Below are 26944 nucleotides of genomic sequence, written 5' to 3' on the forward strand. Positions count from 1 at the left end.
GAGGTGGTGAACCCCTTTAGTTCCAGCACCCAGGAGGTAGAAGCCCCAGGTTAGGGCCTCATGCTTGCTAGATATACGCCACTTTGGAGCCTGTCCTGGAACTCACTAGGTAGATGCACAGAGATCCACCTGCCTCAAGTGCCACCACTGTCTAGCCACTCTATATATTCTTTTGTTTGTTTTTGTTTTTGTTTTTTCGAGACAGGGTTTCTCTGTATTGTTTTGGAGGCTGTCCTGGAACTCGCTCTGTAGACCAGGCTGGCCTCCAACTCACAGAGATCCGCCTGCCTCTGCCTCCTGAGTGCTGGGATTAAAGGCATGCGCCACCAACGCCCGGCCGATGCTGAGTTTTTTATGAAGAGGAACTAATACAATAAAATTGCCTCTAGGATAGCAATCTATAATTACAACAATGTTCCGCGAGGAAGGGGTGGCACACACCTTCCATCTCAGGACTAGGGAGGCAGAGGCAGTCAGATCTCAGCATTTGAAGCCAATCTGGTCTACAGAGCAAGTTCAAGGACAGCAAGGGATACACAGAAACCCTGACTCAAAAAAAATCAAAATCATGTTTCTTCAAATTTATAGGTCCATTTTTAGTGAAGGCTTTGCTTTTTTTTCTAATTTAGCCATGTAGAAATAGGCAAACACTTAAAAATATTTTCTGTTCATATTTTAAATTTTGTTCATGCTTAAATTTTAAGACTTTATAGCACAATCTAGAGCTCAGCTTAGACACTGAGGAAATGATTAAGACACCGAATCTGAGGTCAGCTCCTTCGTCTCCTGCAAAGTTCCCTGAAACATTTCCTGTGTGTGTGTATACATAAATATGTATACATTTATATCGTTTAAAAACGCATATACATTGAAGCATTATACATGTTTTTATCAGCATTTACTATGAGTTTTACTGCGACTTTTTACGTATTTAACAAACGATGTTCACGTTCGCCCCTATATATGTACTATGTTAATAAGAAACATCTCTTGTCGGTATTGTGTTCTAGAAGACATAACTGCAGCATATCTGAGACTCCAAGCTCTTCCTCGAATCAGTAGCACGAGTTTCATAGGGCCCTGGCTTCTTCCAAAATTCAAAATCCAGTATGCATCACTACATGCGAATGAAGTTGACTGCTATATTAAGGAGTTTCTAAACATTGCGCCTCGCTTCATCCCATTACCAAACACAAGACTTGATGAAGTTATGCTGAGATCCTTGGTGTGTTTGGGGTGGGAGGGTGTCTTACCTAGACAGCTCTCGGAAAACAAAGCACAGATTTGTTTGAAGCCAAAGACTTTAGTAACAGCCTAAGAAGCGAACGGGATATTTTAAAATGCAATTTTGTAGCAAACTCAAGTAGTATGGACACTTCCAGTTGGGGAAGTCTGCCTGTCCCTAGATTCCAGAACAAAAGAAGCGTTTGCCAACGGAGGGGATGTGACTGCCTGCGCTCCTCTTCCACCGCCCGAGCAATCACGGCTCGGAACGCAAGCGCCCACAGCCAGCCTGGCTTCCCTGCTCCCCCTGGAGGGCCAGCATTCGGGGAAGCCAGGCTGTCGCCATTCTTGGGGACACGGCGTCCCGGGAGGCAGCCAGGCCCGGCAGAGGGTCCTCCGCAGGCTGGTGCCCAACCCGGGCGTTCCGAGCCGGGTGCCAGGCTTCTCCGGAGCAGGGAGGGTAGGAAGGAGAGGAAACGGTGCAGGCAAACAACACCGCCCGTCCCTTATCAGCGTCCGAGGGGAAGGGTGGAGGAGCGAGGACGGAGTGGGCCCGGGGCCGAGCTCCCGCCCGAGCGCCTTTGAAACTGCGTTTCGGCACCTCTCGCCCTGAGCCCTGCGCGGCGGCTGGAACCCGCGCGAGCCGCCCAGCCAATCACCGCCGCGCTTCCTCCCGCCGCTCGCCAATGGCGGCGCGCGTTCTTGGGGCGTGCGCGAGCCAGGCTGCTCTCCCCCTAGCTTGTGTGTGGGCTAGGCTCGCCGTGGGCTCCCGGCTTGGCCGCACTTGCTCGCTAGTCGTGCGCCCGGGGCTTTGTGGCGGGGCCGGCTTGGGCTTTGTGTCCTGACTTCTGCGCTGGCCCGCGGCGCTGCCCCCGGTCCAGGGATCCCTTTTCCAGGCGGCGACGGCGGCGGCGGCGCAGCCCCGGAGCAGCTGCGAGCGTGCGAGCGAGCGAGCGAGCGCGCCGGCGTGAGCGACGACTGTGAGGGGCCGAGGAGGGGGGCGAGTCGCCGAAGCCCAAGATGCCGGAGTTCCTGGAGGACCCTTCCGTCCTGACCAAAGACAAGTTGAAGAGCGAGTTGGTGGCCAACAACGTGACGCTGCCGGCCGGCGAGCAGCGCAAGGACGTGTACGTGCAGCTCTACCTGCAGCACCTCACGGCGCGCAACCGCCCTTCGCTCGCCGCGGGCGCCAACAGCAAGGGGCCCCCCGACTTCTCCAGCGACGAGGAGCGCGAGCCCACCCCGGTGCTCGGCTCCGGGACCTCCGCGGGCCGCGGCCGCGCCGCCGTCGGCAGGGTAAGCTTGGCCGGCCCGGGGCCGCCGAGGCGGGCGTTTGGCGGCCGCGGCGCGTGCTCGGCAGCGGGGCTGGCCCCCCGCGGAGTCGCCGTGGTCGCGAGGCCGCCGGCCCGGGAGGGGACGCGGGGACGGGGGGGGGGGAGTGCTCCGTGCGAGCCGCTCGGCTGCTCGCTCGGCCCGGGGCCCTGCGTGCTCCGGAGCGGGTGTAGACACTGCCTCCTGAATCTTTTGCTAAAACCCCGCAGGCTCGGCCGCGACACGCGAGCCGAAGTTGGAGCGTTTTCCCGCTTTCGTGCCCGATGGCTCGCAGCGGAGTCTCAGAGCGCTCCCTGGAGGGCAGTTTGCGACATAGTCATTTCTGGCCAAATTTTTTTTTGAAATGAAGGCATTCCCGCCTTTTTTTTTTTTTTTTTTTTTTTGGCCTACTGAACCGTTTGTTTCCTCGGGCGTGTTACTCGTTTGTAGTCCACGGGCCGCACTTTTAGTGGGCTGGCTTTCCTGTAAACTGAACACTGCCTTTGGAAAAGTTCTCGCAGGCGTATTGCAGAGTCCTAGTCAGAGTTTGAGTTGTTTACCGTTGTTTAAGATTTTTGCTTGAGAAGGAAAGGTCGGGAAGCAAAGAAAAGTTTGTGACAATCTGATGTATCAGTATCACTACTTGGAGTCCCATACCAGCGAAATCTAAGATGGGTTCCCTCAAATATTTACCATGTTGTTTTTTTCTTTGGGTACGTTTTAAGTAGCGTCTTGTTGGTTTATATTTAGCTACCAGAATTCAAGTCATAAAAAGTAGTTAAGACTCCGACTGGTGTAACTTAAAATCTTCGAGAGACACAACGCGTGTTTTGGTTGGAGGTGTTGCTCCTGTTGGCCGATACAACCGAATGGATTGCGGCTTCTCGCTGCGGAGAATTGAACCCCACAGCCTTTTTGCTTACCCTATAATAGCGCGGAACTACACCTCAAGCCGCCAGTTGCTGCTTTGAAAGTTTTGCAGTGTTTTGTTTAACGTTAGTTGTTTGTTTTTGTTGATTGCCCAAACGAGAGAAAGCTACGTCACGGGCACGTGTGGATTTAGATGCGAAAACTTTACTGAGTTTCACTTTCTTTAGTCTTCAGTCTCGCTCATAGTGGGAGTGTTGTTAAAATGTTTAGGTTTATCCAGTAAGGAGACACAAACCGCGACTCAACGATCCCACGTGGAGTTTATTGGTGGACAGGGAGGGAAAAGGGGGTGAGAGGTAACCAACCTGTGCAGAGCAGAGAGAGAGATAAGATGAGACAGAGAGAGTAAGAGCAAGAGAGTAAGAGAGCGTAAAGGCTCAGGCAGTCTAGTAAGCACTAACCCGAGGAATGTATTTCCAGTGCTCGCTCGGGAGACGAAGGATCCTCAGTTCCTTGAGCTCTTAAGACCAATAAATTAGTAAATACTGACCAGCCACACCTGTTATTGTTTGGTGTCTACCTATTTGTGATGGGGGGGGCAAACATACCATTGTATTTCATTTTTAAAGTTAAACAAAATAATGGATTTCACCCGAAAGTTTTACTTGCGTGTGTATCAGGTTCTTTCCGAATTTTTTCCATCCTGCCTTCCCACTAGTCCCTGTTTATCCCTTCTTTACATAGCCTGCGTGTTTTTTTAAATATCTGAATTCTGCATGAGAGAAAGTATCATAATTGTCTTTGGAAGGGGAGTTGAAATAGGGTCTCCTGTAACCCTGACTGGTCTTGAATTCACTGTAGTCAAGGATGACCTTGCCTCTGACTCCCGGTACTGGGATTATGGGTGTACACAGCCATACCTGATTCAGGGTGGTTGGTTTCACTTAACGTAATCGCCAGTTTCATCCATTCTGCTTACGACATGATTTTGTTATGTGTAGACAAAACTCTGTGTGTGTTCTGTTCGGGTTCGGTGGTTCCATGCTTTTTGTGGTTTTAAAGCCACTTTAGGGGACTAGGGAAATGACCTGCCCAACAGACAGAAAGACCCCCAGCACTCACATAAAAAGCTGAGTGCAACCATGGCATGTGTCTGTAAGAAAAAAACCAAAAACGTGGAAGACACACACCCGTACATGTTAAGTACACGTTAAGTAGGATTTACCAGCAGAGAGGTGGTTCAGTCTGAAATTCCAGCATTCAGGGAGGCTGAGATTCGTTTGTCTCTAAATGAGAGGGTTTTTGTTTTTCCCCTTTTTTTGTAAAGTTATTTGATACAGGGTTTCTCTGTAACTGCTTTGCTATCCTGGGACATATTTTATAGACAGACTCTCTTGAACTCAGATCAGCATACTGCTGCCTCCCTCAGGCTGGGAGTAAAGACTCGCACCACCACACCAGCTGAAGAGCACCCCTTTTTAACTCTATGTGTGTGAATGTTTTGCCTGCATTGTATGTCTGGTGTATGCTTACTCGGGCCATTAGAGGCATCTGGGACTGGAGTTAGAGGTGGTTGTGAGCCTCTCTGTGGGTTCTGGGAATCAAACTTGGATCCTCTGGAAGAGCAGCCAGTGTTCATAGCCACTGAGCCATCTCCACCCCCCTCCACCAGCTCTTTTAAAAAGGTAGTCCCCCCCCCAAAAAAAAACACAGGCATTGGTGGCACATGCCTTTTATCCCAGCACTCTGGGGGGAGCAGCAGGTGAACTCAGTTCCCGGACAGTTGGTGCTACCCAGAAACCCTGTCTCAGCCAAAAACAAAGGTTAAAAAAAAAAAAGGTTAGCATTTGAGCTGTCTCGGTACTTATTTAGTACGCAAAAAAAAAAAGATAGTTTCCATTTCAAATGACACGTGGTGGGGTGGGTCTTCTGTCAGATCATCCAAGTGTTTCATCCTAGTTCACCTGCTGGAAGCAGTCATCTATACAGGGGTTTGAAGCTTTCATGTTTGTATACATAAGAGTTCTGCTACTTACCATGTGCTGATTTTGATGTTGAGTCCTGCCTCAACTCCCTGAGTGCCAAGATAATAAGTGTGTACCGCTAGGTGTGTTCTTAACTACTGCAGATTGGTTTCTGCAGATGTGTCATCAGCTTTTTATTATTTTTAAAAATTGTGCTATTTGCTCATTCCAGCTTAACTCATCGGTACAGGAAAGACCCCCCCTCTTTTTGAGTATCAACTATAGGGTTGAGTTGTACCTCAAGATCAGAGGGACAGTTTAGAATGCTGTAGGCATTGTGTTGATCCCTCATCACTGGGGTGGGGAGCAGAGTACCTCCTATGTCCCATGGATCTCCAAGCTAGCGCTATGGCAGGGGTTCTTTCCAAGGGTCTTATAATGATAGGTTTGTAGTTTCCATTTGCAATATTTAAATTTCTTTAAAATGTATAGCATTGATTGGACTCTATCAACTACTTGAAAATTTAATATTGGCAATCAGTTGGTATTGTATTGCTTTAAACTACATGAATAAAGTTAGTTTTGATTTTAGATGTTAAATTATCATTTTTAAGTCTTCTAGAACATTTATGATTACTTGTATAAAGTTATTCTGTTTTTTTTTTTGTCTTGGTCTCCTGAGTGCTAGATTGCAGGCACGTGCTACCATGCCCAGCCTTCGTAAATACTTTAATTAAAGTAAAAACTTTCATATCACCATCATAGTATTTTACCTTGGGTGCATATGATGGGGGGGCAGGCCGTGTGTGTGTGTGTGTGTGTGTGTGTGTGTGTGTGTGTGTGTGTGTGTGTGTGTGTGCATGTGCGTGTTTTCCCCCCTTGGTTTGTTTGTTTCCCTGTGGCTTTGGAGGCTGTCTTGGAACTCACAGTGATCTGCCTCTCTTACTCCCCAGTGCTGGGATTAAAGGCATGCACCACCACTGTCCCGCTTGTCTTGGTTTCTTATTTTTAGGCTTTTAACTATCTGTCTTTATCAGTATTTTTAGGTGTTACAATGATCTAGATAGTGGGCACAAGAATAAACATTTGTGGAGCTGGCAGTCTGCCCTTTTGTTTTCCTGTGCAGAGCGAGCATGCAGGCTGAGCTGATAGGAAGCCAGTGGAGCATGGTAGCACTCTTCGGTGCATTTGAGTCTCCTGAGTTCGAGGCCAGCTTGGTCTACAGTTAGTTCTATTGTAGCTAGGGCTACACAGAGAAACCCTGCCTCTACTGGCTTGATTTTAGAGTTCTTCAAGTTAGTGTAAATATAATGCACTTAAAATGAAACTGGATAGTAGCTAGATATGGTGGTTCATGCCACTTGTTCTAGAACTCAGGAGGTGGAGGCAGGAGGATTGCTGGGAGTTCAAGGTCACCCAGGGTTATAGTGCTTAGGAGCACTGGTTGCCCTTCCACTAGGTTTGCCTCTCAGCACTGAAATGGTTGCTCAAATCTGAAATTCCTTGCTCTGGGGACCTAATACCCTCTTGTGGCCTCCACAGGTACTGCATGCACATGGTATGCACAGTACATGCCTGCAAAGCAGTTGTTCGTAAGTTTTGTTTTTTAAGGAAAAATCAGTTTGTCTACTTAAACAAAGCTACCGTAGGGAGAATCTCACAGTTAACACTTCCATTCGGATTGAAACTGCTGCTTTGTTAATTATATGTACCAGTTGCTCTCCTCCCAATTTTCCTTCTTATTAAATGTGATTTTATTGACGGACCCCCTACTTTCGGGTTCACTTTACGAGAGCTTATTGCCCACTCAAAATTTTTCTTTGTTCATTTGAAGTTTTTCATTATGGAAGTGTGAATTGGTTTCCTGCTTCTAAAAGCTTTTTAGGGGGTTGCAGACTGAAACCCAGGGCTTGCTAGGCACACATTCTACTATAGAGCCATGGCTGGAGAGATGGTTGGGCCATTAAACACTGGGCTCACGACAAAAAACTTAAATGATTGTGTTTTTTTTTTTAATGGCTTGATTTTTTTTTCCCATCAAATTGTACTTAGAATTATTTGGTTTATGGCTGGGCTCTGTTTGTTGTTTCTCTGCTTTAATCTTTTATTTTATGTGTATGGTGTTATGTCTGCATGTATGTCTGTGTGCCTCTTGTCAGTGCCCTAGGAAGCCATTCAGATCCCCTGACACTAGAGTCAGAGACTGTTGTGAACTACAGTTGGGTGCTGGGAATTCAAGAGTGGCCAGTGCTCTTAACTGCTGGCTCATTCATTCTCTGTCCCCCTTTGTCTCGTTTTTGAGGTTTGGGATAAAAATGTGACACTATTCTTGCCTCCTTTCTCATGTTCTCTTACATACTATATCCAGATTACTCAAACTACACATTAAAAAATGTTAGCCCAATATGAAGAATCAGATTAGGCCAGTCATGGTAGCATAGCTGTAATTCCAAGACTTTTTGGACAGTTGATGCCATTGCTGTCTCTTCAACTGAGCCAGACCCTGACCCCCAGCAGCAGTGTTTTAAGTTACTTGTCAGGGTTGTACAGTTGAACTTGAACTTAGAAAAGCCTGCAAATAATTTTTAGTTTCACCAAATTGCTGTGATCAATGTAACAGTAAGTCACCTTGTTGATTGCATAAACATTGCCGTGCAAATAAATAGTTTTCATGTAGAGAAGGTAATTGTACTTTGATTCCAGAAAGCCACAAAGAAAACTGACAAACCCAGACCAGAGGATAAAGATGACCTAGATGTGACAGAGCTCTCTAATGAAGACCTTCTGGATCAGCTTGTAAGATACGGGGTGAACCCTGGTCCCATTGTGGGTAAGTTGACCAACTCTCAAATGGTTTTCCAAGAAGCAAGACCCCCAGATCATTTTTAACTCTTACTAATGGTTAGAATTTGGGTCTTTCTGTCATTATTTATATAACCAATCAACAAGTTGAGTTTTATTACCTATTGTTTATATTGTCCTAGTCAGTGATCATTTTTGCTACTCCTAAGACTTGGATCTTTTTTTTTTGTTTTTTTTTTTTTTTGTTTTGTTTTGTTTTTTTTTTTTTTTTTTGTTTTTCGAGACAGGGTTTCTCTGTGTAGTTTTGGAGGCTGTCCTGGCACTCGCTCTGTAGATCTCTCACAGAGATCCACCTGCCTCTGCCTCCCGAGTGCTGGGATAAGACTTGGATCTTACCTGGTCAGATCATCTCAGTCTGTGAGCAGAGTGTAAATTATTCAGTTCCTAACACGTTCCATTTACTAATTAACAGCAAAGGTATTTTTTTTATTTATGTTTGTCTTGATAATCCTAAAGAACAAAGGAAACAGAAGGCATGCAGAACTAAATACTCGAGATTCGTCATTTGCTTTTCTAGATAACAGCATTTTTGCCAGGTTAATTACGATTTTCTTACAGGGTTTAGGCAGTGACTGAGACAAATTAACACACAACTTTGGGATTGTGTTAAAATTTGAACCCTAGGTAAAGGTTGGGTGCATTTTGTTATAGCTATAGTTGGAAATGATGATTTAGTTTTGTCTTTTTGTTTGCATCTGGGTCTCACTGTGTAGCCTGCCTGGCTTTGATCCCCAAGTGCTGGATTTAGAAGTATGCTCTTCATAGGCTACTCTCAGATAGACCACCCTGTGGCTATAATTACCAACAGACATTACATGTTAATGCACCAGTTGTTTGCCTCACAACCTCATAAAGTTCTTAGATATGTGTTGTTTATGAGCGATACACCTGTTGTCATCACCTTCCAGAAATTGAGGGAAGATACATACCTAATGTAAATAGAAAATTAAAGATAAGTCAAATGATTTATAGGATTTGACCCATGGTTCACTATAGGCATATTGATCATTGATCTTAGTGCAGTGAAGTATAATCATTTTTTGTTCAGGGTTCCATCTATTCATAAAAAAGCACTTTGGGGAGCTACAGGGACGGGTCAGCATTTAAGAACACTAGCTGCTCTTAGAGCAGATTTATTTGATTCCAAGCACCCGAGTGGTTAACAATTGTCTGTAATGCTATACAACATCCTCATCAGGCTTACACAGGCACAGAGATATGGTGCACAGATAGACACATCAGCAAAACACCCACTCACTTTTTTAAAAAATGTAATCTTGTGCAGACAGTGGTGGTGTGCACCTTTAATCCAGTGCTTGGGAAGCAGAAGCAGGTGGATCTCTGAGGGCCACACAGAGAAACTCTTGTCTCAAAAAAATTATAATCTTGTATTTACAGCCCAGAGAAACAACTATTTTGGAAGAGTACATTATGTATTATTTTTAATTACTTAGTTTAGAAACAGAAAGCATGTTGCTTAAAAACCAGTTTGCTATAGGGACTGGAAAGATGGTCCCCGCTTGAAGAGTGCTGCTCTTGCCAACAGGACCTGAGTCTCGTCCACTGTCCTGTAACTGGAGCTCCGGGGGGATCTGGCTCCTCAGGTCTCCAGGCATCTGCACTAATGTACATACATCCATATGTAGATACACACACAAGCACACACACACATAACAGTTTTTTGTTTGTTTGATTTTAATTTTGTAAAGATAGTTTCATGCCACTGCTAATGGAGCTTTTGCCTTAACCCAGGGACAACCAGGAAGCTGTATGAGAAAAAGCTGCTGAAACTGAGGGAACAGGGGACAGAATCCCAATCTTCTACTCCTCTGCCAACAGTCTCTTCCTCAGCAGAAAATACAAGACAGAATGGAAGTAATGACTCTGACAGATACAGTGACAATGATGAAGGTAAAATTGTAAATGCTGGTAATAAAATATGTGGGGTTTTTTTCCTGACTCAGTGTTGACTATGAAGGAGGTAAAATTTAAAACAGCATTGACATATATATGTTTTATAAAAACAAACTTCTCTTTCTCCATTATCACATCTCCAGAAGAAATCATTATTTGATGTTTATCTTTCCAACTTTTATATTTAATGATCAGTTTGATAAATACTGCTTTGTTTTTAAAAATTATATATTAATGATATGCTGAATCTTCATTATTTTGTTTCATGCTATTTTTGGATCATATTACATGTTTATGTGTTTATTCCTTATATAGTGTTAACATTTAAGTACAACGTTTTCTATTGATAGGCAAACAAGTTATTTAAAAGATTTTGCTTACATACATTGATTTCATGGCAATTTTGACCATGATTTTAAACATTTTTGAGAGTAGATCAGGAAGTACATTCATTTTTAAATTAGAGAATAAATGCAGAATTTGATACCTAAGAGTTTTAACTCAGAATTTGCTAATTTTATAAATATTTAATTTGACCATGCTTTCCAAAGGCACTGGTATCAAATTGGTTGCTGAGAGTGTGGAGTATAGGATCCTTTTCTTCAACAGCACTGTCTTAGCAAGGAGGCAGAGGATATGACCAGCCCAAACCAGTCATGCTTAAACTTCCTGCCTCTTTTGCCTCTACAGGAAAGAAGAAAGAACACAAGAAAGTGAAGTCCACTAGGGATTTTGTTCCTTTTTCTGAACTTGCATCTGCTTCCCCTGGTGGATTTTTCCAGGGTATTTCTTTTCCTGAAATCTCCACCCGTCCTCCTTTGGGCAGGACTGAACTGCAGGCAGCTAAGAAAGTACATACTTGTAAGGGAGACCCACCTAGGGAGTTTTTTACTGACACAGCCTTGCCTGGGAGGGGACAGGTGCAGAAGGTAGCGCCTGGACGGAATGCATGTATTCCTTCCGAGTCTAGCTATGATAGATACGTAGAGAAGAGTTCTTCGTCATCTTCTCAGCACGAAATCGCTGCCAGGCTGGCCTCTGCTGCAGCTTCTCCTTCACGGATAAGAGAAACTACTACTACTTACTCTAAAGACATAGTAGAAAATATTTACCGTGGAGGAAAACGTAGAACTCGGCCTTCGTGTACTGAGGAGTCTGATGTTTCAGATCAGTCAGTTCTCTCTAGTGAAAGAGAAGTTCTCCAAGAGTCAGAGAGATCACAGGTCCTTTCTCCACCACTTGCTCGTGAAATCAGAGATTATGTCAATTCTCTGTTAGTCCAGGTTGGGGTTGGCAGTTTGCCTGGGATTTCTAATTCTGTCCCCTCACTGGATGTAGAAAGCATATGTAAGAGACTTGGCCAGTCTAATCGTCAAGAGTTTGAATCCCTGTCTCCTCCCCGCACAGTCCCTAGACTCAGTGAGACGCCCCCAAAGGAAGGGGGCCCAGGGTCATGTGTGGCATTTCAGAATATACCTGAATCTGAACATATGTCTTCTTTTGCCAAAAGTGTTGTCTCTCATTCCCTTACTACCTTAGGGATAGAAATGTCTGGGCAACCACAGCATGATAAAGTAGATGCCTCAGAACCATCTTTTCCTCTACATGACTCTATTTTAAAAGTAATCGAAGAGGAGTGGCAGCAAATTGATAGGCAGCTGCCTTCACTGGCATGCAAATACCCAGTTTCTTCCAGCGAGGCAACACGGATATTATCAGTTCCAGCAGTAGATGATGAAATCTTGGGGCTTGTTTCTAAAACCACCCCACAAGCAGCAATTCAGGCATCCTCCTCTGAGTCTTGTGATAAACATTTGGACTTAGCTCTCTGTAGATCTTATGAGGCTGCAGCATCAGCACTGCAGATTGCAGCCCACACTGCCTTTGTGGCTAAGTCTCTGCAAGCCAACATAAGTCAGGCTGCACAGGCCATTAGTTCAGATCCTAGCTGTGCACCCCAAGCACTTGAGATTCTGAGCAGAACCTATGATGCAGCTTCATATCTCTGTGATGCTGCGTTTGATGAAGTGAGGATGTCTGCTTATGCCATGGGGTCTTCTACTGTGGGGCGGCGTTATCTGTGGTTGAAGGACTGTAAGATTAACCCAGCTTCTAAGAATAAACTAACTGTTGCCCCCTTTAAAGGCGGAACATTATTCGGTGGGGACATACACAAAGTTATTAAAAGGCGTGGAAATAAACAGTAATAAAGTCAAGGACAGAGACAAAGTTATCTTTGATTTGTAGAGTTTATGAACCTTTCTAGGAATTCTAGCAGCTTCTATGCCAGAATTTTCTTTTCTTTTTTAGTCTAATAGAGCTAATTTCAAGGTGTTAAGCTTCTGCTCATCAATTTATAATATAATCACAAATATAGAAGCCTAGTACAGTTTAGGGTTAGATCACATATTTACCTCACAGAAGTTGACAGCTTCCTCTTTTACATAACACTTTTATAGAAGCCTTACATTGCTTTCTTTTTAGTTAAATATTTTACAACTTTTAGATATAAAAAGAATTCCGCAACTAAAACTAAAATATCAGTAGAATCCTCACCTTTTTTTGTTTGTTTGATTTTTCCAAGACAGGCTCCGAGTAGCCCAGGCTGTTCTAGAACTCATAAAGATCTGTCTGCACCGTGAGTGCTGGGAATAAGGACATGTGCCACTGCTGCCCAGTGGCCTCAAGTTTTTCTTTTGAAGCGGTGACATTCACGCACTTCTTTATGCCTAGATCATAGTTAAACATTACTAACCACTTGAAACATTGATTCCCCTCCCTCTTGTCAAAGGAATTTGTTTTGAAGAGTCTAGTGTGCAGGAATGCCAACTCTTTCTCAACAGCAGTGGAATAGGCACACAGCCCTGTGATTTCAGAGTCAGCTCTGCTTTCTGCTGCTTATTTTCACTACATAAATCTCTTGCTTGAAGGCCTTTTGTTCACTCGTGACATTGCAAGGCATCTACAGGTGACCTTTGTAGTTTAATTCTTATCACTCTTGGCTAAGTATCTACACATTCTAAAATGTGTCTGAATTCTTGTTCATACTTCTGTCTACAACAAACTTCTTAATAATTCTAGATCAGTGAAACTCTTTAAGTGCCAGCACACAAACTTGCTGATTCACAGACATTGTATCAGAATGAGGGGGAAAGGACTGCATCTCAGTGGTAAGAAGCATGTGCTGATCTGATTGTGCATGTGGCCCTGAGTTCAGTTCACTGCCACCCAAATAAAGTTTAATCAAAGTATTTAAATCTAGACACCCTTTGTAAGAGAACAGTGAGGGATATATTGCACGCCTGTATATATGTGTACACACACTCACATGGGTGCCTATTTTTTTAGTAAACTAATTTTAAAAAAGCAATGCATACCTGTACCTTCTGATAGAGAAGGTAGCCATCAATTCAGGGGCCATACAAGCATGTGACCACACTTTGAGAAACACAGCTACGGACAATAGATATTCTAGTATAGTTCATGTTCACTCAACATGACTTGTTAGATGAATAAGACAGTAAAAAGGGCTTTTTTTACTTACATGTGTTTAAAGAGATGTCCACATTAGGTAAATTTCATATCTGAATGCTAAAAGCAAATTTGAATTCTTTTCTAAAATCCTTAAGAAATTTTACTATTCCCCTATGTCTGTGTCTGAATGAAGCATGTATTATCCTGATTTCATTTGTATGGTGGTAAGGTAAGGTATGGTAGCCTGATTGTAGAGACAATGGAAAGTAGAGTTCCTTGAGTGTACGTGTCTACTGCTACCATGTTGTTAGACTGCACACTCCCACCTCTGCAGCTTTGTTATTTGTCTTCTAAAATGTACATGTATACATGTACCTGTTAAGTACTGTGTGATTTCTTTAAAGCAATGTATTCCTGTAGAATGCGTCTACAAATTCAATAAAGTTGTTAAATTTGAACAGTCTTGTGTGGTCTCAAGAAACATGTTTTATGTGTGCTTTCTTCTTTGAGTTTCAACAAGTGGAATATTTGGATGAACATACCTTCTCCATTTCATCATTGAAACATTCCAATAGTGTAATTGAAAATATTCTAGTTGTCATATCCTTTCTACTATTTAAGGATCATATATTTAATTGACTGTTTAAACCTAAATTTGAACAAGGACTTAATTTGTAACCAGGTAACTAATTTGTCTAGTCAGTATCTGTTTCGCTACTAGGTTTTTTTGCTCTGGGCTATCTCAAAGAAAGGACAGAGTAGATTTTATAATACCAAGTGTACCAAATACAGATATGCTCATAGTGACAGTGTTGGGCATAGACTTGGTTGCTTGGTCTTTTCAGTTTTTCGAGACAGGGTTTCTCTGTGGCTTTGGAGGCTGTCCTGGAATTAACTCTGTAGACCAGGCTGGTCTCAAACAGTTGCTTGGTCTTAATTGACCTATTTGAACTATTTTCATTAACAGTCACTATCTTGAGGGAGAGAGTGATGGCAGGTGTATTTGGACTCATTATGCATCTCAAATATTATAAGATTAGCCTAGAAAGCCAGCAAGGCACAAAGTTATCCAGATCACTTTGGATCGTGACCACATTGAGCTTGTATAAAACTAAGGTTTAAGAACTGATTCTTGTTTCTTTGCTAAGAAAGTACATTTTTGGAGTAAGTTTTAGCAATAAATTGACTTTCTTTACTATGATAAGTGGCCACAAAAGTAGAAAAGCTTTAAGTTTTTGCTTGGTTTTAAAGTATTTATTGGGAGGCTATCATTTTCTTTGCTTATTTTGGTGCTAAAGATTGAACCCAGCACCCCATACATGTTCTACTGATCTGCACCCCCTAATTAAGACTCCTTGGCAGTTACCATTCACTTAAATGGTTGGTGCCATACAATTGTGGGAAATTTTCATTTAATAGTAACCTTTGCAGTATAGCAGTGATGTAGTGCACAGACAAAACAATTCTTCCACATTTTGCATTTTTGTCATTGTTTGTTTTTTGTTGTTAAAAGCCTCCACAGGAGCAGTTTGAATTCTCTTTTACCTTTGAGGTTATTCAAGGGGTAGGAAAAAAATGGAAAAGAGTAAGTAGGAAGGAGAAATCAGATTAAACCGTGGAAAGGATAAAAATAAACTAAGATTATTAAAAGTAAAGGTTTGGACTGTGGATGGTTCGTTTGGTCAATATTACTAAGCAATTTTGCTCCACTGAGGTATTACAATAAACAGATTGTCATGTGCACTAATGTACCTAAAACCAAGGTTCCAAAGTGATAGTAAAACATACCAAAAGTGTTTGAGTAAATAATGATTTCTCCAATGTTATTTCCAGACTCTAAAATAGAGCTCAAGCTTGAGAAGAGAGAGCCACTAAAGGGCAGAGCAAAGACTCCAGTAACACTCAAGCAAAGAAGAATTGAGCACAACCAGGTATCTTTAGTTTTATGACCACCGTGTGCAGGTGTGAGTCATGTGACCGGCACTCATCTGTCTTGTGTTTTGACCTTTGATAAATAGTTGTCGCATGCAGTCCTCCTTACTCAGTCCACTTAGTCTCATTGTTAAGTGGTGTGGAAAACAGATACTTTGGGATTTGTCAGTAGCATAGCATGTGCTGTGTGTCCTGTACTGAGCAGTTTGGTGTTGGTCATACTGCCCAGTTTTCATTTTGGTACAAGGGATTTGAACCTGGGATCTCAGGTGTGCTAGGCCATTGCTGTTCCATCATATTTCCTTTTAACAGAATTGTTTTAGGAGATAGAAAAATGCACTTTTGATGTAACTTCTTTGGAAATCAGGAAAGTAGTTTTGTATACTTGTCTTTGACTAGATTTCTGATTTTGAGTTTACTTTGTTTCATTATTTGTAGCTTTTTCCTACACTTTGAAACTAGTATGTTTCTAAAATTACATATTTTAAGATAAAGATTTACAATTTTGGGGGGGGGTGGGACCAACAAGATACAATTCCAAAAGGAAAATTATAGGAAAGCTCGTGTAAGGCATTAATAATTATATTGTTTTACAGAGGAACATTACTGGGTCTAATTTAGGCTTGGTACCCAAGGTTCTTTTAACTTTTTTGAGACAGTTTCTCTGTGGTTTTGGAGGCTGTCCTGGATCTAGCTCTGTAGACCAGGCTGGTCTCAGACTCACAGAGATCTGCCTGCTTCTGCCTTCCAAGTGCTGGGATTAAAGGTGTGGGCCACCACCGCCTGGCCTACCCAAGGTTCTTTTCCTCGTCCTCACTTTTGAGCTAGACAATGTGTGTTATTCATGTGCCTTTTCCATGTTCTGTCTCTTTCATTTCTGTGGTGTTTTTGAGACAGTTTTTCACTAGATGGCTCTGGCTGGCCTGGAACTTGTAAAGTGTTCTGCAAGAGCAGGTGTGCACTGCATGCCCTGCTTCCTTCCTTTTGTGGGGTTGCATTGGAGAGGTGGGGCCCAGTGTACCCCTGGTCCTCCTGCCTGTACCCTCCAGATCTAGGTATAGGAATGTACCACCATTCCTGACCAGAAGTGGTTTACTGAGTATTAAGTTGGAATCTGAACAGTAAGTCTAGTCTAGTTTCCACTACAGCTGTTTTCTCCTCCCTCCATAATTGATCATGACAGTGTTTCCTACATTCAGGAGGTAGTAGGTTGTTTCATTTGTTTCTTGGTGTCCTATATAATCTGGTATACTGGGGACCACACCTGTGTGTGACAGTGTAATAGACTGTTTTTTAGTCAAAATAGAAATGTTGGATATCAGTGCTAGAGTAATTTTTTTAAATATTATAGTTGAACTGAGGCTACTATATCTTTTTTACCATTAAGTATGTAGCTGGTGATGACTGTTGGGCAGCATAGACGTAAGGGGTTGGTTGGGATTTGGATTCAGTTTCTTTAACAAGAATATTTCATGAATGATGTTGTACCTATTGCTCATTTCAGTAAACAACATGGATTTCCTTAATGTGCTAAGATTAATTAACAAGTTCTGATGTTGAGAGGTTGAGCCATCCGATGTAAAGCCTTTTCTGGCCTTTTTATTTAAAGGTTTTAACGGCTGTGAATGATATTGCCTAAGTCCATGCATGGTTTTATTTTTTTTAATAATTTATATACATTGGTATGAATATCAGATCCCCTGAAACTGGAGTTACAGACAGTTGTGAGCTGCCATGTGGGTGCTGGGAATTGAACCTGGGTCCTCTGAAGAGCAGCCAGTGCTCTCAACTGCTGAGCCATATATATCTCTTAGTCTCCCCCCCCATGATTTTATTTGAAGTTACAAAATGATGACTTTTCTCATTATTATTTAATATATATAATTATTTTCTTTAAAAAAAAACACTTTGCTGAGTTCCTTAGTTACCTTGAAGTAAGTTCATATAAGAGAACCAGAAAAAAACCTTTTGTGTGCCAATTTTCAGGTTAATGCACCCATCATTTTTAAGGTGAAATAAATTTTTGTTGTTTTTGGTTTTTTGGGGTTTTTGTTTGTTTTTTGAGATAGGGTCTCTGTTTATCTCAAGCTGACCTTGAATCCACAGAGGGGTATGAGTTCTAGAATTAAAGGTGTGCACAGCCATGCTTTTTAATACACTTTTTATGCTATGGCTTTTATATTCATGATCAGTTGTAATACAGTCATTACCCCCATCATACCCACAGCCTGCTGCACAGTGTACAAGCACTTTACTGCTGGGCTCCATTCCCGGCCAGATAGATGGGGCCTAGAGTCTCAGCCCCTTATTTCCCTTCTTCCATCTTTTTTTTTTCAATAATTTATTTTATTTTATGTACAGTGGTGTTTTGCCCACATGCATGTAAGGGTGTGGGATCCCTTGGAACAGGAGTTACAGACAGTTGTGAGCTGCCATGTGGGTGCTGGGAATTGAACCCGATCCTCTGGAAGAGCAGCCAGTGCTCTTAACTGCTGAGCAGTCTCCAGCCCCTCTTTCCTCTGTCTTTAAACAGAATTTGTAAACATGTGGTGACATTTCAAGTTTACAAATATAGGCTATAAACTTGGTTCTTCTAATTATACTTAATTTAATTTAAATATCGTGTTTTTTACATGTTTCAGAATAACACACTGCTAAGTGCAATCCTCAGTGTTTTCATTAAGATATATCATTAGGATATAGGTCGGGCGGTGGTGGCGCATGCCTTTAATCCCAGCACTCGGGAGGCAGAGGCATAAAGTAAAATGATGTGTTTAAAATCTTGTGAATGAATACTTTTTGTAGACAATATCTTAATGTACTACTAGAGTTTTATGTTACTCTATAGAATTGATTCCCCCTCTCTCCCCAGCCCCCCAAGTTTTAGAGTTTGTTTTCTTTTTGGGAGTATTACATAGGTTGTTTATATTTATCTTTCCCCCTTACATACCTTCCTAGAGTTCACTCCGAATCAGCATAGATCCTCTTCCTGTTCCTCCTGCAGCTGCAGCCTGCGTATGAGATTGGTGCATATGCTATAATTTATTCAGCTGCTTTCCTTTGGTGACTATGAAAGTTCTCATTTATGTGTTGTTTAAGCCACAATAAGCAGCCATTTGCAGGTAGCATTTCATCTTTGTCAATTTGTCTAGGGAAAATAGTTTTTGCAAGGTATCACCAAATGTCTTTACATCACAGCAACACTGAGAGAGTACTGTTCTCTATTGGAGTGATATAAGTCAGTGTGGGTGGTCATATTAATTATGCTTTACATACATGTGGGTAGTGAACACTTTAAAGTAATGTGGCTTTATATCTTTATTCTTATTTATATATTCTCTTTCCCACTGTCCTGAGAATTAAACCCAGAAACTTACATTCTATGTACCTACTCCATCCTTAAGCTATACCCCTTTGCTAATACTTAGAAAGAGCCTCACTGTGTAGCCCAAGCTAGCCTCAAGCTCCTCATCCTACTACTCAGTATCCTGTGGTTTATAAGACGTGTACTACCATGTTAGACTCGTTTATATTTTACTGTAGTTTACTTCATATTTGGGGGTGGAGTGTTTAGTTTGGTGTTTGCTTTTTTCTTTTGCTTTTTTCTGATGTGGGTATGGTTTTTATGGTCAGAGCTTAGATTTCTGTTTTGGGATTTAATAGCCCAGCTCCTGTATTCTCACACGCCTCAGCTACTTAGTGTCTTCTGACTTACTCTTCACGTAGTAACTTAATCAGAATCCAGTGAGAAAAGATTTGTTTCTTCCACTTGTTCCCATGATAATCAGGACTTCTAGGGAACATCTTGCTGACGACAGATGAACTATAGAGCACTCAAAATATATATATATTCTAGTAAGGTAATCCTCTGTGTAATTGTTGGTGCATCTTTCTAAATGCTGCCATTACTGATAATTTTATCTATTTACATCCTCAAAGTCAGTTGTTACGAGTGGCCATGTGTGCGTATAGTCGGCAGCGCTGCTGGCCAGGCATAGAAGAATGATGAGCTGGAGGCCAGGGCCGAACTTAGAAATGTGTCACCAGAATTGAGGGGCACAGGCTGATGGTGTGTCTTCTATTGACATACTTGGGAATATGACTGTTCATAGGAATTCACTAAGTTTTAATATATTGTTTTATTTTATAATTCATCTTTGACTTTAATTTTGCATTCAACAGAGATTTCCTAGCCAATAGCAGGATAAGGAACCCTGAGGTTTAGATTGTGAGCCAGAATGTTATGATGCTGGTGCTAGAGAGGTGACTTGATGGTTAAGAGTCCTTGCAGGGGACCTGAACCGGGTTCTCGGTCCCATGTCATAGCTCCAGCTGCTTCTAACTCTTGACCCAGGGATCAAACACCCTCTATGGCCTCTGATACATATGCATACCTCTCTCTCTCTGTCTCTGTCTCTGTCTCTCTCTCTCTCTCTCTCTCACACACACACACACACACACACACACACACACACACAAAATGCATATTTAAACATATTTTCTTTTGTTGGGTGGTGATGGTTTGTACTTTAATCCTATCACTCAGGAGACAGAGCAGGCAGATGTCTGTGAGATCGAGGACAGCCAAGGCTACACAGTGAAACCTTGTCTCAAAAAACACAAGGAAAAAAAAGGAGCTCTTATAATGTCAAATAAAGATAAGCATGAAATTCTACTAGGAGACTTTGTGCCATTTTAGGGTTAGGGTGGTGGCAGTTCTAGTAAATCAGGGTGCTTATCCCAGCGTAAGAGTAAAGTAGCTCTTTTGATTTAAGTTACTAACAGATATAAAGCTGTCATTGATATTCATGAAATATTAGCTTGAACAGAAGTGGCCGTCTAAGCACACTGTAACACTTGGAGGCACTGGTTGAATGGATTTGAACTAGCGTGTAAGAACTGCTAAGGTTGTAGAGCTAAGGATGGAACATGGCATTGTATATGCATAGCAAACTATGTCTTTAGCCCTAGACTACTTTTTTTTTAAATCAGTCTCATTATGTTCCCTAGGCTGTCCTAGAACTTGTGACAGTTCTTTTGCTTCTGCCTCCCTGAAGCTAGAATTACAAGTGTTAGGCCGCTGTGCTCATTCATTAAGGTACTTTTTAAATGAGGGGAGAATTCCATTTTATCCCACCTAGAGAGATTCATCTGGAACTGGGAGGCAAAGCCTTTCTGTAGAGAGGAGAGAACACAGTTACAATTTGACAGTGCCTTATTAGGGCCTGGTAGCATAATTGCTTCCTAGGGAGAAACATTTAGAGGCGCTCAGGAAATTGCCAGTTTAGAAAGTGGATTGTAACAAATGACGTGTATAAATCATGGTCAGTCTGCTTTGCTTTCTGATTACAAAGAGCAAAAGTGGCACCTTAGCAGTATTTCTAGGGCATAGCATTGTTTGTGATTGCCGGCGTGTGGAGCGTTGTTGGTTTCTCAGTGTGCTAAAATGGTCATGATTAAAAGTGTTTGTGTTAGAATATGACTTTTTAACGTGTTGATGCTTGAATAGAGCTATTCTCAAGCTGGAGTAACTGAGACTGAATGGACAAGTGGACCTTCCAGAGGCGGACCTCTGCAGGCATTAACTAGGGAGCCCACACGAGGGCCAAGAAGAACTCCAAGAAAAAGGGTGATGCAAGGGTTATTAGAATTGGGTTTTCAGATCGGCAGGGACTTAGTGGTTATGTTACACTTATTGTTTTTGTTCTGTTTTCAAACTAACAGGTGGAAACTTCACAACATTTTCGTATAGATGGTGCAGTAATTTCAGAGAGTACTCCCATAGCTGAAACTATAAAGGCTTCAAGCAACGAATCCTTAGTAAATATGCTTAATAAACTATCTTAAGTGCTGTTCTTTGGAATTACCCCTTAGTTGGAATTTGGGAGGTGGTGAATTTTGACAAATAACAAATTTATATTACATTTTAAACTCATTTAGTCCAAATTTCTGCATTGTAGAATATTTGAATATAGCCATCTTATAAATTTAATTCATTGCACAAGAATCCTGAATACTATGAAAATACTTTTTATTACATTTGAAGAATTACAAGAAGGTCACTTGTGAAGCACTGAATGTGTTTGTAGATCCCGTTCCCTACAGTTTATTAAGGGAAAATCAAATATTGCAGAAGTGGAGTATCTTTTTCATTTTAAGTGTCTTTGCTATGTTTGGATAATTCTGAGTCTGAATAATTTGAATCTTGGCAGGTTGTCAATAGGTTGACTGGAAATTTCAAGCATGCATCTTCTATTCTGCCAATCACTGAATTCTCAGACATACCCAGAAGAACACCAAAGAAACCATTGCCGAGAGCCGAAGTAAATGGATACAATTAAGCCCACTGCTGTCACTCATCTCTCAGAGTTGCTGAAGTGGGAGGGGACAGAATTTTACGGGGAGGTTTATGAATGTTCATGTGTGTTGTGCATATATGGCTTAAAGACAGTTTTAGTTTTGAAAATGAAAATTACTAGAGTATGACTTACTAATAATACCATGCTCTTTCTGCTGTGTGGCTCTTCATCTCCTGGTTGTGGGAAGTTTGTGTGCTGCTTGTAACACACTCTTTTTGTCATGGATCCAGGTTTAAAACGCTACTGGGCTGTGAGGTGAACTCCCATGTGACTGATCTTTAAAATGCTTGCTGCATGGCTCATAATTTTAATCTTTAGCAAAGGCGATGAAATTTTTTTCAAGTTGGAATGGCTTAATTGACTTAAAAAGAGATAGAGGTCTACATTAATTAGGCATTTTCTATATTTAATCCTTTCCTTTATCACAGAATTTCTAACAGGAAGAAACTGTACTCTTAATGCTAGACAAGGGAATTCAGTAGGGAATTAGGCTGCTGATGTGTGGCGCTTTTTCCCCTCTAGTAACTCCCTGCTGTTCAGTGATAAAGTCTGAAGATTCGTGGAGGGTTGTTAGCAAAGCCAGGCTAGATGAGAGGGTGCTTTGTTCCCTAAAATGTTTAAGTGTTTCAGTTATTGCTTATGTATACTGAATGTTAAGTGTTTCAGTATTGCTTATGTACACTGAATGTTAAGTTGTGGTTGTTTCTCTGTTTCTTCTTAGGTGGTTGAAAAGACAGAGGAGAGAAGAGTAGAAAGGGATATTCTTAAGGAGATGTTCCCCTATGAAGCATCTACTCCAACAGGAATTAGGTACGTGGGTAGACTGGATGGAGAATACATACATTTTAGGGAACTTCCACGTCTTCACAACATTGTTGTAGCTTTGTTCTCAGAATCAAGTGGTTCACATCCATGAAAATTGAATCATTCAAGATTTGTTTTATCTACCTGTAGTATTACATGTAACTCTTTGGTTTTTCGAGACAGGTTTTCTCTGTATTGTTTTGGAGGTGGTCCTGGAACTAGCTCTGTAGACCAGGCTAGCCTCAAACTCACAGAGATCCGCCTGCCTCTGCCATCCGAGTGCTGGGATTAAAGGCGTGCGCCACCACCACCCGGCCCCTTTGTTTCTTTTTAATTTTATTTATGTTGTGTGTTCATGGTTACTTGTGGAAGCCAAAGGTAGACACTGGGTGACAAGTGACTTCCTCTGTTGCTCCCCAGTTACTATTTTGAGATGGGGTCTCATTGAACCTTGGGCTTGTTGACATGGCCAGAAAGGTCAATCCAGGAAGCCATCTTCTGAGTCCTTCCTCCATAGTGAGACAGGGTCTCTCACTAACCCTGAAGCTTACCAGTTCAGCTAGCTAGATTGACTGGCCAACAAGCCCCAGGAATCCTGCCTCTTCTGCGTCCCCAGAGGGCAACTCTTAAGAGTTGATTCTCAAAAAAAAAAAAAAAAAAAAAGCCGGGTGTTGGTGGCGCACACCTTTAATCCCAGCACTCGGGAGGCAGAGGCAGGCGGATCTCTGTGAGTTCGAGGCCAGCCTGGTCTACAGAGTTCCAGGACAGCCTCCAAAGCCACAGAGAAACCCTGTCTCGGAAAAAGCAAAAACAAAAAAAAAAAAGAGTTGATTCTCCTGCTTCACCTTGGGTTCTGAGGATGGAACTCGGCACATCAAGCTTTGGTGGCCAAGCATCAAGCTTTTTCACTGGCTGAGTCAGTTAACTAGCCAATTACAGATGTGCATGCCCATGTGTGCTAGGAATTGAACTTGGGTCATCATGTAAACAGCAAGCATTTTCAACCATGCCATTGTCCTAGGACTGCCTGGTTTCAATTAGCCCAGCTTGATCTTGAACTCCTTGTGTAACTGAGGATAACCTTGAGCCCTTGATCCTTGTGCTTTTACCTGGATGCTGAGTTTGCAGATATGTGCACAACAGGCTGGGTTTTATTTTTGTGGGCACATACTGGTGTCATCACCCAGGTGAAGGTCAAGGTTGCTCTCCTCCTTCCATGTACGTGGTGAGGTCATTGCGCTTGATGGCCAGTGCCTTGGCCCACTAAACCATCTCTTCCCCACTGCTTCTGGTGTTTGGTTTTGGTTTTGGTGGTGGTTTTGGTTTTTTGAGACCGGGTCTCAAGTAACAAGGCTGATCTTGGATTTACTCCTGACACACCTCCCATGTGCTGGGATGACAGGCATGCAGGGCCTCACAAAACTTCAGTTTTCAAACTAAAAGATTTACAACCAAAGCAACCTGTCTCTTCCTTCTTTTCCTCCTAAATAACCTTTGAAAAGCCTTTAAGATGGGCTTAGAGAGTATTTGTCCATGTTTTAAAAATTATTGTATAATAAATAATGCAAATAACTTTTTTTGAAGGGTTTTTCAAAGCAGGGTTTCACTATGTAGCCTTGGCTGTCCTGGAACTTGCTCTGAAGACACGGCTGTTGTTAATCTCCGAGATCTGCCTGCCCCTGCCTTCCAAGTGCTGGGATTAAAGGTTTTTGCCACCATATCGGCCTAAAGGTAGCTGAAGAAACAGCTGAAGAGCTGGAACCCAAACTCTTAGTTTTTTGGTTGTGAGCCTAGCCTTTAAACAGCTGAACCATCTCTTGAGCCTGCTGCTAATTCTTAAGATGAAAGTGTAGTTGGGGCCTTAGCTCTGTAATAAAATGCCTAGTGAACATTCAAGGCCCTGGCTCACCTCCCAGTAACACCACAGAAAAGAAAGAAAAAATTGTAACAGGCTCCCTGCTTTTATGTGTCAATTTGCTGCTGCTGCTGCTTTATACAATGTACTTAGAATTAGAAGTTATACCAGCATTTGTTGTTAGTCTGAGGAATAATCTTCTGAAATTCTCTTTCATGTTGAACAGTGCTAGTTGCCGCAGACCAATCAAAGGGGCTGCAGGCCGGCCGCTAGAGCTCAGTGACTTCCGGATGGAAGAATCGTTTTCATCTAAGTATGTCCCCAAGTATACTCCCCTGGCGGATGTCAAGTCAGAAAAGACGAAGAAGGGACGTTCCATTCCCATGTGGATAAAAATGTTGCTGTTTGTGGTAGTAGCAGTTTTTTTGTTTTTGGTCTATCAAGCTATGGAAACCAACCAAGGAAATCCCTTCACTAATTTTCTTCAAGACAGTAAAATACCCAACTGAAGGAAGTCACTTCGGCACATTCAACTTGATCTCCTGTTTTTAATAACTGTAGAAAAACATTTGTGTCCGCTGTTGCCTGAAGAACTAACATTGTGTTGTCACCTCAGTAAAGTCAGTGCTGCATTGAAAAGCCAACGAGACGCATACATGGACCTCATTTCAATATTTTGAACTTTGGAGATCACACTGTGCCATATGAATAATTTTTTTAGCTCTGGAACTTTTTTGTAGGCTTTATTTTTTTAATGTGGACATCTTATTTCACTTTTGGGGAAAATGCATTGTTTTGTGTATTTGAAAAATAAGGCAAAACATGGTGATGTAATTAATGTGACGCTACACATTAAATACTTGGAATTCTTACAGAAAAGATTTATGACTTATTCTCTACTGAGTAAAAATGTTACAAATGTGAATGAAGTTGAGTTGGAGAGGGTTACCCAGTTGTGCTTCCTGTAATGCGACGGTGTGTTGTTCATGGAAGGGTTAGCAATAAGCTCTTCTGTGACTTCTGTCAGTGACGGCATTGCTGGTGCAGCCCTGTCATACTGCTTCCTAAAATAGTTTCATATCATGAAAGTCCTGTTTCGTTAAAACCATTTAGGTACACTTGCTTCTCCACAGGGATCTTGTAGGGCAGCATAGACGCCTGTTTTCAGTTACTATTAGCTGACTGCATTCAGGAGAGCTGTTAGCTGGCTATGAGACTGTCATTGTACTTTTATCTACAGCAGAGCGTTTATCCTGTCAGTCCAACATATTATCAAAATAATCATTAGGTAAACAAGTGTGCAGGGATGTTTGTTTAGAAGTTATGAACTAAACACTGGTCCTCTGTTTCATTTGGATTCATTGTTTCAATGTCTTCTATTACCAAAAAAATTACTTTGCCAGGGATTTTTTGTTTTAGGTTGAGGAGGGGTGTTTATGGGGTTTTTGTTTGTCTTAACCATATAATATCCTGATGTAATTTGATTTAAAAGTATATCAGTTGCTTTTAAATCACATGTAGTAGCGAATGCTTCATTTGTAATTTCAAATAAGGTGGGCATTATGATTGAAGTGATTAACAATATCCTTGTGGTTGTCTTATTTTTTAGCTGAAATTTACCTCATATATGGCTTAAAGTTGCAGTAAATTTAAATTTTAGTAGAATCAAGTAAAGCAAAAAAATTTAAACTTAGTCATTTAAGTTGCAATTTTACAGTCATTGACCGTAAAGCACACTAAAAATGTAAATTATTTTTAATAACATCCAAAATGTAAAGATAATTTTAATTTTTAAAAAGGAGGAAGCTGAAGATGAATATTTAGACCACACAATATTCTATTATTGTAGTTAGCTTTTAGATATTTCATGGACATTTTATGTAAGCTTTTGCCATTGAGACCAGAACATGTAGAGCATGTGGGAAACTGACTTAGATCTGAAGTGCTTGCCTCTCTGAGTAAAAATGTCTCTTTTGAGATGAGCCATAGGGGGGCCATGTTTTACTCAACTTTTCCACTCTAAGGTAATAGCCATCTTTCTTCCTTTGTTTTCAGACATTGCTTCTCATATTGCTTTTAATCTTTTGTTTATAATTAAAAATTGTGAGAAGCCCCATTTAATGTTTAAAAATGTGGGGAGATAAATCAGACTTATACTATACCCAAGGTCAGTCTGGAATAGGAAAAGTATGGTCCAATATAGCAAAAATAGGGCCAGGTAAAACATGCCTTTTTTTTTTTTTAAGTGTACTTGGTCTTTTGTCTGTATTTTATTCCACTAGGGTAAATGTGTCCTTGATGTAAATGCAAAGCATTTATTAATTCCTAGATGTAGACTTTACAATATAATTCAATAATAAAGTAATTAACCTCTA

General features: G+C 41.6%; 1 protein-coding gene across 4 annotated transcripts; it reads left to right on the forward strand.

The window, feature by feature from the left end:
• The first annotated feature begins 1910 nt into the window (after positions 1–1910).
• Tmpo (thymopoietin) lies at positions 1911–26944 on the forward strand. Of its 4 annotated transcripts, XM_040755061.1 has the most exons (9): positions 1936–2520; positions 8073–8199; positions 9984–10142; positions 15453–15550; positions 21061–21180; positions 21276–21371; positions 21764–21874; positions 22632–22720; positions 24796–26944. In XM_040755061.1, the coding sequence occupies exons 1-9, from the start codon at positions 2245–2247 to the stop codon at positions 25076–25078; spliced, it is 1359 nt and encodes a 452-aa protein (XP_040610995.1). In that variant the 5' UTR covers positions 1936–2244; the 3' UTR covers positions 25079–26944. The 4 variants fall into 4 exon arrangements, with proteins under 4 accessions (XP_040610994.1, XP_040610995.1, XP_040610996.1 ...); XM_040755062.1 differs by lacking the exons at positions 21061–21180; positions 21276–21371; XM_040755063.1 differs by lacking the exons at positions 21061–21180; positions 21276–21371; positions 21764–21874.

This window comes from Mesocricetus auratus, unplaced genomic scaffold (assembly GCF_017639785.1).
Source record: "Mesocricetus auratus isolate SY011 unplaced genomic scaffold, BCM_Maur_2.0 Super-Scaffold_100011, whole genome shotgun sequence".
Taxonomy (NCBI): Eukaryota; Metazoa; Chordata; class Mammalia; order Rodentia; family Cricetidae; genus Mesocricetus; species Mesocricetus auratus.